General features: G+C 50.6%; 7 protein-coding genes across 7 annotated transcripts; 4 read left to right on the forward strand and 3 right to left on the reverse strand.

Moving 5' to 3' along the window:
* Positions 1–139: 139 nt before the first annotated feature.
* P175DRAFT_0534319 (mitochondrial 54S ribosomal protein uL14m) lies at positions 140–744 on the reverse strand (the record flags this gene model as incomplete). Its single annotated transcript, XM_040900131.1, has 4 exons — positions 140–210; positions 283–507; positions 589–673; positions 730–744. The coding sequence occupies 4 exons, from the start codon at positions 742–744 to the stop codon at positions 140–142; spliced, it is 396 nt and encodes a 131-aa protein (XP_040749970.1).
* P175DRAFT_0503373 (uncharacterized protein) lies at positions 396–1,384 on the forward strand. The gene is made up of 2 exons (XM_040897624.1): positions 396–673; positions 730–1,384. Exon 2 carries the CDS (start codon positions 882–884, stop codon positions 1,095–1,097), a length of 216 nt encoding a protein of 71 aa, XP_040749971.1. The 5' UTR covers positions 396–673; positions 730–881; the 3' UTR covers positions 1,098–1,384.
* On the forward strand, positions 1,306–3,550 carry P175DRAFT_0463259 (SET domain-containing protein; the record flags this gene model as incomplete). The annotated part of the gene is made up of 2 exons (XM_040894812.1): positions 1,306–1,416; positions 1,481–3,550. 2 exons carry the CDS (start codon positions 1,306–1,308, stop codon positions 3,260–3,262), a joined length of 1,893 nt encoding a protein of 630 aa, XP_040749972.1. The 3' UTR covers positions 3,263–3,550.
* Positions 3,551–3,797: 247 nt separating this feature from the next.
* On the reverse strand, positions 3,798–5,958 carry mrh4 (ATP-dependent RNA helicase MRH4). Its single transcript, XM_040900919.1, has one exon. The coding sequence runs from the start codon at positions 5,925–5,927 to the stop codon at positions 4,032–4,034; it is 1,896 nt and encodes a 631-aa protein (XP_040749973.1). The 5' UTR covers positions 5,928–5,958; the 3' UTR covers positions 3,798–4,031.
* A 934-nt stretch (positions 5,959–6,892) lies between these two features.
* On the forward strand, positions 6,893–11,203 carry bud4 (putative GTP binding protein (Bud4); the record flags this gene model as incomplete). The annotated part of the gene is made up of 4 exons (XM_040894103.1): positions 6,893–6,976; positions 7,031–9,773; positions 9,843–10,546; positions 10,607–11,203. The coding sequence occupies 4 exons, from the start codon at positions 6,893–6,895 to the stop codon at positions 11,201–11,203; spliced, it is 4,128 nt and encodes a 1,375-aa protein (XP_040749974.1).
* Positions 11,204–12,181: 978 nt separating this feature from the next.
* P175DRAFT_0410843 (pseudouridine synthase PUS2) lies at positions 12,182–14,110 on the reverse strand (the record flags this gene model as incomplete). Its single annotated transcript, XM_040893051.1, has 4 exons — positions 12,182–12,383; positions 12,466–13,683; positions 13,740–13,943; positions 14,025–14,110. Coding segments are annotated over 4 exons (1,710 nt in total), but the record flags the coding sequence as incomplete, so codon positions are not given.
* A 386-nt stretch (positions 14,111–14,496) lies between these two features.
* Positions 14,497–16,619, forward strand: P175DRAFT_0503377 (putative transcription factor TFIIE complex alpha subunit). The gene is made up of 3 exons (XM_040897625.1): positions 14,497–14,845; positions 14,948–15,043; positions 15,142–16,619. The coding sequence occupies exons 1-3, from the start codon at positions 14,751–14,753 to the stop codon at positions 16,262–16,264; spliced, it is 1,314 nt and encodes a 437-aa protein (XP_040749976.1). The 5' UTR covers positions 14,497–14,750; the 3' UTR covers positions 16,265–16,619.
* The last annotated feature ends 12 nt before the right edge of the window (positions 16,620–16,631 follow it).

Consider the following 16,631-nt stretch of genomic DNA (forward strand, 5'->3'; position numbering starts at 1 on the left):
TTTTCAGCATGTTCGTGGAGTTTTGGGGCATTTTGGGGGGCACCCAGGAGAATTTAAGAGGAAAATGTTCTATTGATACAGACTAGATATGTGGACATTTAAATATGAAACAGTTCGCTTTCAAAAGAGGTATATCATCTTACACGTGCATCGGCGCCAACGACAGAATCTTAGACCATTGCTTCCCCCGTAGTTCCGTAGCCACAACGCCTGTATTCTCGGTTAGAATGCGTACAACCAGAGACCGATTCGGGAGAGGGGGGGGAGAGAGAGGGAACTGACCGTTCATTCTTGTTCCGATTGGGTCTCCGGACTTGTTCACCAGCACGCAAGCATTATCATCAAACTTCACAATAGATCCATCTGGCCTTTGCATTTCCTTCTTTGCTCGGACGACGACGGCGTGTCGGATGTCTCCTCGACGGACCTTGTTTGCGATACCACTGTTATTCGTGCTCTCGGGGCCAAAGTTTCGTTGCTTCTGGACGACCACCACGATCCGGTCGCCTGCAGTAATGTAATCATATAGGAAATCATGTTAGATGCGTATTCAAACCAACAGGCAGAGATCGGTGGAGAATCACGCACCGACCGTTGCTGGACGCTTCTTTTTCAGAACGTTCACGCATTCGACCACGGCGGCACCGGAGTTGTCGATGCAATTCAGCATCGTCTGATTTCTGGTTAGTCGAGGCAAATCGGATTCCAAGTTTTCAGTTCACAACCCACCTTTAATTGAATCATCTTGTCTGTCTGCCGTGGTTCTCAAAAATACCCCCGAATACAAATGGAAGCCCAATCCATGTCGGCGCTCCGAGAGATTTCCAGGCGGATCCCGGGTAGGAAAGTTTCCCCGACCGCCGGCCCCAGAGAGGCAACCAATGACGGGCCTGCATTTCCAGGCAGTCATAGCCCAGTCTGCCTGCCTGCCTGAGACTCTCTCCATCATCGCCTCAGGTACTCTTTGTCTTCGTAAATGTAGCCCAGCCCCCTTCACCTGTCAGATGCGCTCATATTACTACTCCCTATTCACATTGGGTCTGGCTTTCACTTCCATTATGATTGTTGACCTGGAATCCACTGTGTTTCCTTCGTAATTGTATTAGACACCACGCTCCTTTGGGGAAATTTTTTCTCCCCTCAAAAATATACTGTACTGGGTGGGATCCCCCCCCCCATTTTCCGCTCTCCCGCTCTGTTCCCCTGGACGCATTGACCCTTCTTAACACCCAGACAATTCGCAACACTCCCTCAACACGCACTCCTCTTGGATTTTATGGGGGTTCTGTGATCTCGTAAATTACGATGCCGTCCTCGAAGGCGCGATCTAGTCCCTCTGTGGACCGGCGCGACCGTCTGACGCTCGCAAAACTGGCCAGCTATGACGATGTCGCGACGGATGCGCTGGTTGATCGTGTAGGCCCCCTCCTGCAAACGACGGGTTATTGAACTCCTTTCTGACTAGACTATTGATATCCAGGCCTATTTCTGGACAAACACCCGCAAGAACAGAACGAAATACATCCCCGTCCGCGGCGTGATCGAGGATAGTGTGGCCCACATTCTGCTGCACGAGGTCATTGTCGCTAAGGATGCAGCAAAGGCTGAACGTGAACTGCTGGCAATGTCTGGGCTGAAGAAATACTTGGCAAAACTTCCCAATGACCGGGAGAAGAACTGGTTCCGTCGCCACCTACGCAAGTACATTCAGATGTATCTCCCGGACTCCCCGTTCGAAGTCACGACCACCAACCGCTACACGATCACGGAACACGAGGCTGCAATCTGCGCCCGCAAATTCATCAAGCAAGGCCAGGAGATCAAGTATCTGAGTGGTACTTTGGTGCCGATGACCCGGGAAGAGGAGCAGGATTTGGATCTAAAGAGAAAGGATTTCAGCATCGTCATGTCAAGTCGCAGGAGAACGCCCTCATTCTTTCTGGGCCCGGCACGCTTCGCCAATCATGACTGCAACGCTAATGGCCGACTGGTAACCAGAGGATCAGAAGGAATGCAGGTTGTGGCTACGCGAGACATCTATATCGGGGAAGAAATTACCGTTTCATACGGCGAGGACTACTTTGGCCTTGACAATTGTGAATGCCTTTGTCTTACGTGTGAGCGTGCTGTTCGTAACGGCTGGACATCCCAGGTTCATTCCGACCAGCCCAGCAAAGCGTCTACTCCTGCGCTGAACGAAGATGTCGCAACGCTAGAGAGTCTGACTTCCCCAAAGAAACGCAAAGATACCGCAGACACAGACTCGGATATTTCCCCGGCGTCCACCCCTCAAAAGAGGTCAAAGTTTAGCCGGCAGAGCTCCAAGTTGCGGTCTGAACTCTCTCTTACTGAGGTTGCTGTTTCAATTGAGTCGGGGCCCGGCTCGAATCCGAGCACCAACCTTCCGGTCGAAATCCCCCCGGGGCCCAATGATACAACACCTGGTGTGACGGTCAATTCTACAGTCGACGAGGAGAGTGACTTGGTTGGGGATCTCCATGCTCTAGCTTCTCCTGGTAGGGATAGCGAATCTCTCATTTCCCTTACCGCGGACGAATCTCAACGTTCATCAACATCCAGCGCAGTGACCTCGGTGTCTGATGCGGGGGTCGACGTCAAGGTTGAAGATACCATCGAAACCATCACACAAGAATGCACGCCCGCAGCCTCCACTCCCCAGCTGTCAGAGGGTGAACAACGCATGGAAAGCTGCGACGCTGGTACTCCAGTCTCTCTCCAGCTCGAAGACAAACTTGAGGCTGTTGAAGAAGGGAAGAGGTCGAGGAATTCCCCAAGAAAACAACGAGTCTCTCTATCGGTAGAGCCTGAATCGCAACTTACCCGCGTCCCCGGAGACTACACCAAGACTCCCAGGCTTCTGGCGCAATCATACGACCGATGGGTAGACTGCCACACTTGCAACGCATGGTTCGTGCAACAGAACTCGTACCTCACTCGAAGGGAATGTCCTCGCTGTGAGCGCCATTCGATGCTGTACGGGTTTCGCTGGCCCAAGACCGACAAAGAAGGTGCAAGCGACGACGAAGAACGCGTGATGGACCATCGTACTATCCACCGATTCCTGTACCCGGAAGAAGAGGCTCTCGTCTCCCGCAAGGATCGTGGAGTCAGCTTCGGCATCACCCCTACTCCGGAATTATCCGATGCACGCACCGAAACAGAAGGTAGCGAGGCAGGCGACGATCGACGCAACACCCGAGCCAGTAGAACGCGCACTCGATCTCTCAGAATGACCATGTAACCGCACGACAGACATGTTTCGACAGACTGGGATCTCAATACCGTTTTAGATGTGGAGTTTTCGAGCGATATTCAGGTGGTCAAATTATTCCCCGTTGTAACTGGTGTTCATCATGGTTGGGAGTTGGATGATTCGATTAAGAGCATGGATATGGAGTTTATTCATTTGGGTCGAATTTTCCTAATATGTTTTTTTTTTTTTTTTATTATCTCTGTCCCCCGGGGATATTTTATTTTACCTCTTTCTTCTTCTTCTTCTTCTTCTTTTTCTTTTTCTACTGGGATACATACGTCGACGGCGGAGCATATATTGCATTGTCACATTTCTTTCTGTACTTCTACACAGTGTAACTCCTTATTAGTTAGAACTTCAGCTGATGATAATAAATCCATCCATCCATCCTACCTGGATACTGATTCTGCCTTTCTTCTGTAGCGCCGGGGTCGGGTTGGACATATACGGTACTGTATGAACGGGTGTGTGTGTCATGAGCAAGCTAACAAGAGTCCAAGAAAAGGCAATCAGAGATGAGTCGGGTGTCATGTGTCTATATTGCGATGCCCTATAATAAGAAAAATAAAAATAAAAAATACATAATAATATACATGGTGTTAAAAAGAATCCAAAGAGCCATGTCTAAATCGAGACAAAAACATGGGTATTTTATGTCCAATCCAGCGCCAGTCATGATGAGTATTTCCAAGCCAAGACAAATATTAAACATGGTAGAAGTACAAGGAAATTGCCCCAGAAGAAAGAAAAAGAACATTTAGATCAGAGCCTGGCCGCGGAACATGCCCTCACGCACTTCCTTGACCACGTCCTTCCGGTCTTTCTTTCCAACCAGGACGATGGCTCGGCCACGTTTGCCCATACGCCCAAGACGACCCAGACGATGAATGAAATCAATCGTCGTGTGGGGGACATGGTAGAGAACGACAGTTTTGACAGCGAGGGTATCGATACCACGGGAGGCAATATCTGTGGTAACGAGCACTTTGGTATTCGGCAATCGGCGCTCCTCTCTGGGCTTCTCGGGCGTTTCAAAGGGGATGGCGTTATCTGCGCGGCGGTTCTTTTTGGCCAGCATAATGTCCTCTGCGGTGGGCGGGGTGGTGGGTTGGGTGAATTCGGCTAGGATCTCTTCCTGCTTGCGTGCGCTCGAGTCTCGGGATAGAGAGTGGGCATCGATTCCCTTCGCCTGGAGGAACTTGGCTACTTCTTCGGCCTCTTCACGCTCATTAACGAAAACAAGAATCTTTTTGACCTTGGGCTCTTCGTAAGCGGCAAATGGGCCGCTGGGTTCGGTGTCTCCGGCTTTGCCGATTGACCAGATCACATCGGCGCAGGCGAGATTCCTGTTGCCGCGATAGGGGTCCTTTTGGATGTCGACTACCCCTAGCTGTACGCGACGGGGAATGGCGTGTAAATTGGGCGTCGTCAGACGCACGATATCCGGGTAGCGTTTTCGGAGTTGGTTGTCCAGGCTGCGCGGAATTGTGGCCGAGCACAGAATGAGCTTCTGCAAAGAGGGTGCCGCCTTGCTGATAACTTCCGATGTTGTCGGTAAAAATGATCGGTCCATAAGGGAGTCAGCTTCGTCAAGAACAAGGTGGCTGACACGGCTGAGGACATATGGCTCTGTCTTCGCGATCGACGCAAGGAGATGAGGGGTGGTGACGAGGATATCGATACCCTCCGGGTTGAAAAGAGTGCTCTTGATTCGACGGGGCGTCAGGTTAGATGATATCATTCCAGACCTGTATTTGACCGTATGGGCAAATGCTTTGACCTTGACACCCACTTGCGCAACTAACTCTGCTGTTGGCACCAAGATAACGACTCTCGGCCGACCTGCGTTCGAGAGAGGGGGCATTTCTGGCTCGATGTCTAAAGCCTTCTCCTTCATCCTTTCTTCAGCCTCTCTAGCCTTCTCCTCCTCCTGTCTCCTCTCAAGGATCTTATCCTCTGCTTCCTGGCGCTTGATAGCATCCACCAAAGGGATCAGATAGGCGAGAGTCTTCCCCGAGCCAGTTTCCGCGGCCAGAAGAAATTGGTCGTACTGGGGGTCGTCTTCATCAATTTTCGTTGACTTCTTTCTTGCCGGAGCATCTTGGAGGAGCCTTGGGATTGCGAGACGTTGAATCGGTGTAGGCACTGCATCAACTATACCGGGGAGGGCCTGGGAGAGGATCGAGTTTCGAACGACGGGGAGGAGCGGAAACTGATCGAAGCTTGTAATTTCCGCCAGTTTGTTCTTGATCGCCGTCCGTCGTCCGTACGAAACGGGTGCCAGGGTAGTCTGCATTTTTAATGCTTTATATAATGGACTATCGCTCTTTGTCGAGCTTTCCTCTGAATCTCCGGTACGCTTCAAAGCCGCTGAAGATCGTGGACGGGGGGCACCACGGATACGCGCTTCAGTTTGGTTCATGCCCGCGAAAGGACCTGCATGATCTCGACCGGATCGTTTCGGTTTGATGGATGATTTGGCGACATTCGGGGACAAAGACATGCGAGAAGCTGTGCGGCGAAGTCGGCCCGTGGCCATGGCGCGGACAGTCTGTCCTCCCAGGGCAGACGGGAAGGCCAGGGAAGGCTGAATGCGACAGAACAAACATACTGGTGGCCGAAGCGGCAGAGACAACCCGCTGAACCTATTCATAGTGGCTGACAAGCTCAATATTATGAGCAGCGTTGAGAGGAAGTCACTGGCTCTTGCCTCGTGCTCCGTCAAAAAAAAAAAAAAAAATCCTGAAATCGAGCCCAAAGCTCGGACCCCTGGGGTCACAAGCCACTAGGCCTGTCTGGGACTAGCGCGATCGACAGGAAATGCCAGGCGTCAAGGCTGTAAGGCTTTCAAGGCGCCGAGGCTACGACCCCGAAACCAGTTGCTATGGAGACTCCCGCCAACCAACATTAATGTCAACATCGTGTCGTGTCGTATTGTCACTCCTCCATCCACTAACTATTCCATCCACCTGGGTCTCTACTTAACACTCCCCCATCTTCTGTTTCATTTCATCGTGTTGTTGTTATCGTCTTCTGCGTCGGTGGTGGATGGCATGTGTTTTCATTTCCCTTGTCATCCCTTGAATTCGCAGTCATATTAACTTCCTTATTCCACATCTCATCCCTCCACGATCTCTTCCTATCTGACTTTGATATCCCTTCTTTATTGCTCTCTACCTCCATCCAGACGGGCAAGAGCTCCTACAGAAAAAGAAAAGAAAAAGAAAAAGAAATCACAATTAACGAAACTGACAATCGTTTTGGATGATCTTCCCTTTGTGACGCGTTGTTGAAATACCTAACCTCGTGACGATTTCTATGAGCAACCCAGTTATTGGGTGGAGTTGAAACAAGAAGACAGACAGACAGACTTCTTGGGTTATTTCCAGTCATTCTTCGAATATCGAAGTGTTTCGTGATTGGCATTTGTTGTTTTTGTTTATCAAGAAGAGGTAAGGCTGCGTTCTCCCACCCGCAAGGGATATTCAAACTTGTGGTGAAATGAAACAACTGTTGCTGATTATCCTCCCCAGCGTTGTTTTCTTTTTTGCATTGTCTTACGCCTCTGGAATCTTTTGGTTCTTCATTCTCTGATTGTACGTTATATCTCATACAAAGATGAGTACAGGACAACGACCACTTTCGGAAGTGAGCCCTATGGCACAACGTCGCAACTCTCCAAGTTGGAGCCAGAGCACTAGGGTAAACAATCTACCTCTTTCTCTAGTGATAATTGAGCTAACAAGGCCGGCTTAGACTATGAAGAATGCCGAATCCTCACCATATGATTCTGCGTCATCCACCCGTCTCTTCTGGCAAGGCCGTGAATCATCTCCTTTCCAGAAAAGCTCGGAGAACCAAGCACCGTACGATCCTGGGGCTTCTTTTTCCCCGAGAAAGAGACCGTCGCTCGAGAATTTGAAGCGCGCGTCGCGCGTCAAGAACAGTAGCATGTTTCGTGATTATCAGGAGTATGATCCTGCCAGTGTTTACGTTCCACAACGACCTTTAGCCACTGGCCGTTCTTCCCCTCAGAGGCAAGCCCAGGGGATTACATCGCCACGATCTTCCAACATTCAGGACGGGAGTCAAATCGGTTCGCGCCCCCCTTCACCTAGCAAGGACCAGGTCCCTCCTGCGAAGTCTTCTTTGTCTCGCGCAAGTCGGTATGGCACCAGCAACGCCTTCGATCCGGAAAACGAGATATGGTCTGATATTGACGGTACCCGTTACACTAAAAGTGTTACGTTTGACGCCGCTCCGCCTCAAGTGAATGAATATGAAATGACGACACCCGATCCATCGTCTGTGGCGTCGGAATCTCGCGATGGAAGTTATGATTCAGAAGAGGACGAATGCGATATCAGCTTTGATATGGAATCTTCTTTGGACCGTGATGATAGTTTTGATGCCTCCTTGGAGGACCTTGAAAAGACTCCCGTCGTCCTTCCTGAAGATTGGCGCTATATGAGCTCAGACACTGTCAATGGTGAGGGGGCGAAAGAAGACGAGCATTCGTTCATTAGTGATGGGAGCTGTAGCCCGGAGCCCACACAGGAACCTCAAAGAAGACATTCCAGGGTGGAATCGCAGGATTCGGATAGTGAACGACGCCCGCTGCCACCCCTTCCGGCCATAAATGGACTTTCTTTCTCTGCACGCACACCATCTCCGGACAAGTTGTCGGCAGCATTTGAGCTTGGAAGTGGTAGCCAGCGGGTTCTGCCATCACCCCCAGCTCCGGCATCTTACAGCAAGTCGGACATTGCAGAGCTTGGACAGAGTTCTATGTCCTTGGAAGACCGGTTGCGTTTGATGATGATCGCCGAGCGCGAACATGATGATACCCGCACGCTTGAAAAGGATGGCGGGGAAGAACTTAACTTGCCACAGGATAAAGACGAGAGTATCGCTGAGACGCAAGCCGAGGAGAAGGACTCTCTGGATAGTCGAACTCCGAGCCAGCCGACAGGTGATGGGTCGGACGCCTTCTCACCTCCACGTATTTCCAGAGATTCCATCCTGCGAGATATTCGTAAGAGCGAGAGCTACTTGGACGACTCCTATGAGCACTCGTCCCAGGGAAGCGAAAGCCCTCACGACTATATGCATTATGACCCTGACGTCCCTATCCCATCCCTGGAACATGATAATGACAATGAATATGAAGACGACGATGATGACACAAACAGCGTTGTGATCAAGGAAGAGCACGAAGATGATCATGATAACCTTTACGATATACCCGATTTTTACGAAAATATTCCTTCCAACGATTCCTCTTTCAAAAATTTGACGGGTTCGCATGATGACGATGATGGCCCTCAATATGCTAGCCACTCCATTGAGAAAGCCCCCAGAACCAGCAACTCATCTTTCGGTTCTGAAGCGACGCCAGTTCCTGGTGACAAACCTGCGGCTTTAGCTGCCAAACCGGCTGACAATGCCCCTCCTGAAGGCTCCCAGCATGACGAAATTGAACTGAAAATGGCCGCCATTTCGGAGTCCCTGCGTCGCCCCGTAACACCAGAGAATCAAGAGGAAACACCCTCTCCATCAACTCCAGACTCGGTTATTCGGCACCCAATCGATAGCGATGTCAGCGACCTGGAGATGTCGGCGGATGAGAGCATTCCTGATCCTATTGCGACTATCAAGGCCCCTGGAACGGGCCTGAAGACACGCCCGTCTCTAACCCCGGCAGATATCGAATCGATGGCGGCCACTCGCCGCAAAATCAGCGGCCAGTACCCTCCCCCGACCCCAGCGCTAACCACCACGAACTCTGAAGATGCCGAAGATCCTACCCCGGGAGACCAACCCGAGTCAAAGTCATCAAAGGACACCCAGCGAAAGAGCAGTTTTATGAAGCTTGATATCCCCTTCAGTATTCAGGAAGACAGCCTTGGCTTTGGCTTGGATAAAGAATTTGATCGAGTTATCGAGTCCCAAAAGGTTGCGTTTGACCTAGCCCTTTCCCAGCTGTATTCCTCAATGGCCCCTTGCCCCCAATCCCTGGATCCCCCTCAAGACCCAGCGGGAGTCCGTCAGAATCCCCAGCCAGATGCTAACCACCGAGTTCCTAAACAGAGAGGCTATCTCATGAGACATAACACGAAATTCATTGTTGCCAGTAGCCACCCTGAGGAGGAACCCGCCCCTGCCTCAACAACCGGCGAGCCCTCTGCTGACCCACGTACCGCGAAGTCCGCTGGTCCATCACCCCGTAAGGCAAGTCAACAAACCTGGACTACTGTCCCGTGGAACGGGAAAACCCGACGAGCCAGTATACGCACGTCGTCCAGTGCAATTCGTAAGAAGCCTGTTCCTGGCCCCGTTCCTCCTCTGCCCGGTCAGCAGAGTAACGCCCAGGAACCCCCGACGCCAATTGAAGAGGTCGACCCCGCACTCAATGGTGCCTTTGAGGAGGGCGAAGAAAGGGGTAGGCTCTTCGTCAAGGTTGTTGGAATGAAGTATCTGGACTTGCCCCTTCCCCGAGGTAAGAACCCCTTAACATTTAACAAGCCTATGATCCGTTGTTCCCAAGGCTCATCTAACCACAAAACAGGTGAGAGATCTTACTTCGCCCTCACGTTGGACAACGGTCTGCATTGTGTGACGACCGCTTGGCTAGAGTTGGGGAAGACCGCTCCCATCGGACAGGAGTTTGAGCTCATCGTACAAAACGACCTCGAATTCCAGCTCACCCTTCAAATGAAGGTAGATGAGGATAAGTTCAAGGTCGCAGAACCAACTCCGTCGGCGTCCCCTGCGCGACCAAAGCAGTCCACTTTCAGCAGAGTCTTTGCGTCCCCACGTAAGCGCAAGGAACTTGACATGAAACAACAACTTGCATCCCAACAGCAGAAGAAGCAAGATGTCAATGCACCAGTCTGGGACCGCCTCCGAACTCTCGTTGCCCGCGATGGTAGCTTTGCACGAGCATATGTGGCCCTTAGTGACCACGAGAAACACGCATACGGCCGTCCATACACCGTGGATATCGCTTGTTTTAACGAGTGGGCAGTTGATGAGCAACCAAGCAGCGTGAAGAGCAAGAAGAGCACTTCCAGTGCTTTGTCCCAGCGGCGCCCTCCTTACAAGATCGGTAAACTGGAGTTACAGTTGCTGTTTGTCCCCAAGCCCAAGGGGGCTAAGGATGACGATATGCCTAAGAGCATGAATGCCTGCATTCGCGAGATGCGGGAAGCTGAAAATGCGTCCTCCCGCAGCTGGGAAGGTTTCCTCTCTCAGCAAGGTGGCGATTGTCCGGTAAGCATCGAATGGTCTACCTCTCTGTCTGTATAACAATTACTGACCTTTTGGGCATAGTATTGGCGCCGTCGCTTTTTCAAGCTGCAGGGATCCAAGTTAACAGCTTATCATGAGACCACGCGTCAACCCCGTGCAACCATCAATTTGTCCAAGGCAGCCAAACTCATAGATGATCGAAGCACCCTGACCCAAAAAGAAACGACAACCAGGGGCGGTAAGCGCCGTAAGTCCGGCTTTGCTGAAGAAGAAGAGGGATATATGTTTGTGGAAGAAGGTTTCCGTATCCGCTTCGGCAACGGTGAGGTGATTGATTTCTATGCCGACAGCGCAGCAGACAAGGAGGGATGGATGCAGGTCCTTGCAGAAACTGTTGGCAAGGGAACCGTCGGAAACAGCCAAGTCAAGCCTTGGACCGAGCTTGTGCTAAAGCGAGAACGAAGCACGAAGTCGCGGAGGGAGACCACAGATCGGGTTGCCAATACCGGACTCGCTCCTCCGCCGCCTGTCAAAAAAGACGCTCCCCCAACGACGCCGGCGCCGGCACCAGCAACAAACGCAGCCCAACAACGACCGAGGCACAAACACACCCAGTCCCAACCTGAAGTTCGCAGTCCAGAAGCTCGGCGACAAAAGGCACGTTCTTTGATCTTCTAACAGTTGGCCGTAATTTGTGTGGATTTTTTTTTTTTTTTTTCGCCTTCATTGCACTTCTCTTGATTCCAGTCTTCTTCTACGTCCTCTTCTACTTTGCTATTTTCTCTTTTCATTTGTCTTCCTTTTGTCCCCCTTTTTTTTTTCCATTGCTTCTTCTTTTTGTCTCGCTCATGGTATCGAAGTCCATTATTCCGTTGTATTATGTGGCTACAGCAAGTCTTGCGCAAATACAAGGCTTCGATACCAACGCCTACCGCAGCGAGAATTGTAATTCCACTAGCGACGATATTCCTGTTTTGACTTTTTCCGTACATTAATGACACATAGCGCCTTTCCTTCGTCAGTCTATAATTCAATTTGTTTCTTGTGATATTCCTCCTGCTAGAAAATGTTTCACGAGCTTCATGCAGCTGAATTGTAACTCCAGGCTAGTTTGGATTTTAAATCCGTATACCTGGCTTCTGGAGTCATTATTATATGTCTGAGCGAGCCTGTCTTAATTTACTCTGCAGACTCCTGTGCAGTATCCAGTTTTGTAGGGGTATGGATGTGCTTAAACAGAGTGTACGTACGTACATCAATAACTTCTTTCAACCTTTTCTGTTAAAATTTGAAAAAAAAAAGAAGAAGAAGAAGAAGAAGAAGAAGGGGGTCTGATACCAGTGTCCTATATCTATATCAACATGCATGGAGAGAGAGGAGGGAGCAAGACAGACAGACCATGCTTTTGATCTTATTCAAGATTGGTTTCCTCTTGTATTCCAGATGAGGAGCATAATCAGATCAGGTCAGTGTGCATGACGCTGGTATGTATAATAATAAAGCATATGGCAGAGGGGATGATGGTTGTATGGATAAACAACGGGAAATTCCCCATTAATGAGATGTCGAACATGGGGAAAAGAGCTACATAACATTGGTCTTTATTATTTCTTGACAAGCTCGTATATACAGATTCATGGAGGGGTTCAGTCAGCCTTCTTCTTCCCCGGCACGCTCGTCCTCGGATTCCATTTCAACCTGTGCTAAAGCTTCGCTCTGGGATTTCTGTCCAGACTGAGATTTAGATTGGTCTTCTCCTGGGACAGCTATCGATTTTGCAGACGCGAGACCGCCGGATGTGACGTAGAGGAACTCTTCCTGGGGGTAATGATCGATGTGATTGAAGAATGCGGAGAAACTGTATCAAGTCAGCATATCTATGAGTGATGAAAAAAAAAAAAAAAAAACGGGGTGGTTGGACGGGTGATGAGATGACATACGCATGAGTCTGCTCCTCTTCTCGGAAGATACGATCATAAATCTCGCGTTGCTTGAATTCGTTCATCTCTGTGGCGTAGTTGTCGAAATCGATAGGCTTCTTGTCCAGGTCCACTGCTTTCTTGTTGTAGACATCAAAGACGGGACGCTCGAGTAATAGGCCAAGCCCTGGCGCTTTGGGGATAGCGATCTTCGTTGGGCCGTAAGTGTCGACAATGCGCTGGGGATCGCAGCCGCAGCGGACAATCAAGGCGACCATAGCAACCATTTTGCGGATCTGATGCATCATGAAGCTTTGGCCATGGACCTTCAGACTAAGCCATTCGGTGCCATTAATGATGATAGGCTCGGGGTTGAGTTTGAAGGTCTTGATATGTCGCTTGGCGGAGGGATCTTTGTACGTTTTTTGGATAGTATAGTTGTAAAAGTTGCGTGTCCCCAGATACTTATCCAGTGCAGCTTGGATACGGGCCAGGCGTGCGGGAGGAATGCGATATGCTCGTCTCGAGGTTAGATAGGCTGCCTTCACCTTCTTGACGGATTCGAGGATTTTCTTCCTGTAGGCTATGGTCTCTTCGTCGACTCCAGACTCTGCAGGGTTTTCTGCGGATGATTCCTCTGCGGGGGCAGACTCGGTCTCTTCTGCTGGCTTCTGCTGTTCGGGCTTAGGTGTTTCAAGTGGCGTGAGCGTTTCCTCGTCGTCCAAATGGAGAGCTTGCTCGACCATTTTCCGGATATCTTCCGGGAAACTCTCCAGTAGCGGTCGGATGGTTTTCTCATCAATTTCATCCCAGTAAGTTGCAACCTCTTCCTGGCGCGCCTTATATCCTTCAAGGTCGTCTTCTTTCTCAGCAAACTCCACAAGCTTGGTGCCGAGGTAGGTGCTAGGATGGGGTGGCAAGAAGCAGTGGGAGGGAATGAGATACTCGTAAATTCGGGAATCGCACATCTGGTAGCTGCTGAACGATTTGCTTGCGACTAGAATATCCCAAACCCGGATCTGGGGACCGAGCTTCTCGTTGATCTTCTGGACGATATCTGAATCCTCGACGATCATTTTGAGAGAGACAACATTGCCTGCGGCATGAACACCTTTGTCTGTGCGTGCGCAACGCACCAGCGAGGACTTCTTCGGATCGGCAGCGTTGGCCTTGGAAATAGCGCCGGCAGCGACAAACGCGGTAAAGAGATCCCCTTCAATAGTTTTTTCGGTGGTGCTCCTGTCAGTGGTCACTCATTAGCTTTATCACCAAGGCTAAGATGACCCATTGCGCACAATTGCATTCCCTTGTATCCTGTCCCGGAATACCCGAGCAAGACCGCGACCTTCTTCTTCGGACGTCGCTGCTCGTTCTCAATATCCTCCTGGGAGAATTCCGTAGCATAGATAGGAGTAACAACTTCCTCTCCATTTTCGAGCTTCCTTCGTTTCACCTGCTGGTCCCTTTCGTTCCGTCCTCTCTTATCTGGCATTTGGCGACTTGCCTTGTTAGCTCGATGACAGAAGCAATTTGGGGGGGGGGGGGGGGGGAAGGAGAGTCCTCAGACACGCCCAACATACCTCCACTCGGCCCTTCCCAGATCCCTCTTCTTATGCTGTCGACCAGCTTCTCCGGATCCCTCAGTTCTTCCTGTGTTATTGTCCATGGTGTCTCCGAGTAGCCTTTCCACCACTGATGATTGCGGGCGCGCTGGTAATCGGCAGGGAGTAGAAGACGATTCCGAGGGACTAAACGGCGGATAGTAGGAGTTTGGCTGTGACAAAATGTAATCTGATTCAACAACTGCCGCGAAAAGTAGTGGGAGCGCATTGGAGACCAAGATCAACTTTTTGCAATTGTTGTTCTCTTGGTTTTTCATGCGGCGCAATTTTTCTGGTTCCGATTTCCATGATGGCGCTAATATATATTCGGACTAGCGTACCACACTTACGCTAATCCATTCTGGGACAGCTTCGTTGGTGCCTCAGGAATGAAGGCTCTCCGCCCGCGTGCTGCTTTTTGTCTTCTTCCCCTTCATCTCACTCTCATCTTCAGCCCACACCGTCCTTGGTATTTTGAGTCTCATCTCAGACAGCCCTCTTGGTATCTTTCCTCAGTATATCTCTCCCTTGCCTGCGCGGGTGCGAGACGGAGACATGCTGGACTTCCTGAGCCAGATATAGGATTCGGAGACATCGAGAACCTTGCGCGCTCTTGCGCCGACCCTACCTCCCAAACCGTATCGACTGCAGAGCTATTAAACTCCAGGGAACAGTCGCATTCTAAACGACAACGCATCATCAGCCATGGATCTCGCAAACACTCTGATTCGAACCGTGGCCCGGGCCTTTTACGAAACCCGCCACATCCTCGTGGTCGATGCGCTCTTCATCCATTCCGTGTATGTAGCCTCATCCTGTCTACGAGGGAGAGAGCATTTCCTTATAGGGGAAAAATAAAAAAATAAAAAAAATAAACAGCTAACAAGTCATTCCTGGAGCAGACTGCACGCAGAGGACCTCGCCTTCCTCCTCGGAATGCAACAGAAAGATCTGCGAAAACTATGCGCCAAATTGCGCGAGGATCGCCTGATATCAGTGTATGGGCTTGCCCGTGGTGCTAGTTGATCATTGGTGTCTTTTTAATCTGGGCAGATGCTAATCTGATAATCCCCTTGGGCTCGTTTTCACGATACAGAAGCACCAGGGCTGAGATTCGAGATGGCTCTACCCGGCCCGTCAATCGCGAATACTACTATATCCCCCTGCATCCGGTCATCGACGCGATCAAGTACAAAGTCTCCAGGCTGACCTCGACAATCAAAGCGCAATACACTCCTAGCGAGGAAAGAAAGGAGTATATCTGCCTACGATGCGGAGCTGAGTGGACAGAGCTGGATGTCCTCAGTCTCTACTCCGATGAAGGATTCGAGTGCCAAAACTGCGGCGCGATTCTCGAGCGCACAGAGGACGTCAAGGGTAGCGAGGGGATCGACCGCACGGGACACGAAAAGAATAGCAAACTCATGGCACAGCTAGACACGATGCTAAAGCTTCTGAAGCAGATCGACTCCGTCGAGGTCCCTCCCAACGATTTCGATACCGCCTGGGACCATAAAATCGACGTCATCCGAAACCAGCATACCAACCCCACCAGAGCAGCCATCGTTGTCCCATCCAAGAAGCAAGAAGCCGTCCGTGGCAATCTGAAGACCGACGCCGGCGCACTGGAGATCTCCCTAACATCCAGCGCAGAGAAGAGCGCCGCGGAGCAAGCCGAAGAAGCTGCACGCAAAGCTGCTCTAGAGAAACAAAACGCCCTTCCTGTCTGGCACACACACTCTACCGTCTCCACAACAGCCGGTGGTCTCAATATCGTCAAGGCCGAGTCAAACATCAATGTGAAACCGGAAATCAAAGACGAAGACCAGAAACCCAACCTGGACGCCCTCGACGACAAAGTCGCCGCCTACTACGCCGAAATGGAGCGCGAAAAGGCCCTCCAGGCCCAGGAAGACGCAAGCAGTGCGGACGAAGACTCGGACGAATTCGATGAGGAATTCGAAGACGTCGGTGCTGTTTCTGCGAGCGATACCGCTTCCCCAACTCTCGGCGCCGGGCCAACTAGTGCCCCTACTAGCGTTCCTACGGGGATCAAGCGCGAATTTGACACGGATTCTGGCAGTAGTGCTCCCCAGACGGCTGTAGGGACGCCGTCAACGGCTGCTGATGACGGACCGGCCATGAAGAGGATCAAGACCGAGCCTGAGGTGAAGAAGGAAGAATCCGACGAGGACGATGAGGAGTTTGAAGATGTTTAATCTGATTTATATACTTGAATAATGGCGCTGGCGTCGATTAACAACTTGGTTTTCTCAAGGGGAAGCATAGATGGTTGCCATGGTTTTTGCGTTCTTTCCCTCTCTCTCTCTCTCTCTCTCTCTCCCTTTCGAACCAGATATGCATGCCCTTTTTTTTTGAATGCGAAAATAGATGATGGACCAGCTGGCTCGTCGGAGAAACCCCCCCCCCTAACATGACGTTTCTATTTCCTCTTCCCTTTTTAGGGAGATTCGTTACCTCTTTGTATGTACTATGATCATTTTCTTGAAGGAAAACAAAACAAGACACGTTACGTTGTATGATATTTGAAAATGCGCTAGTCTTGTAATTGAAAAGGACAACTTA

This window comes from Aspergillus ochraceoroseus, assembly GCF_002846915.1.
Source record: "Aspergillus ochraceoroseus IBT 24754 chromosome Unknown P175scaffold_7, whole genome shotgun sequence".
NCBI classification, from domain to species: Eukaryota; Fungi; Ascomycota; class Eurotiomycetes; order Eurotiales; family Aspergillaceae; genus Aspergillus; species Aspergillus ochraceoroseus.

Coding starts and splice junctions, on each gene's coding strand:
- P175DRAFT_0503373 (XM_040897624.1), top strand. CDS start 882: ATGACGGGCCTGCATTTCCAGGCAGTCATAGCCCAGTCTGCCTGCCTG.
- mrh4 (XM_040900919.1), bottom strand. CDS start 5,927: ATGAATAGGTTCAGCGGGTTGTCTCTGCCGCTTCGGCCACCAGTATGT.
- P175DRAFT_0503377 (XM_040897625.1), top strand. CDS start 14,751: ATGGATCTCGCAAACACTCTGATTCGAACCGTGGCCCGGGCCTTTTAC. Junction 14,846..14,947: donor GCGCTCTTCATCCATTCCGT/GTATGTAGCCTC, acceptor TTCCTGGAGCAG/ACTGCACGCAGAGGACCTCG. Junction 15,044..15,141: donor GAGGATCGCCTGATATCAGT/GTATGGGCTTGC, acceptor TTCACGATACAG/AAGCACCAGGGCTGAGATTC.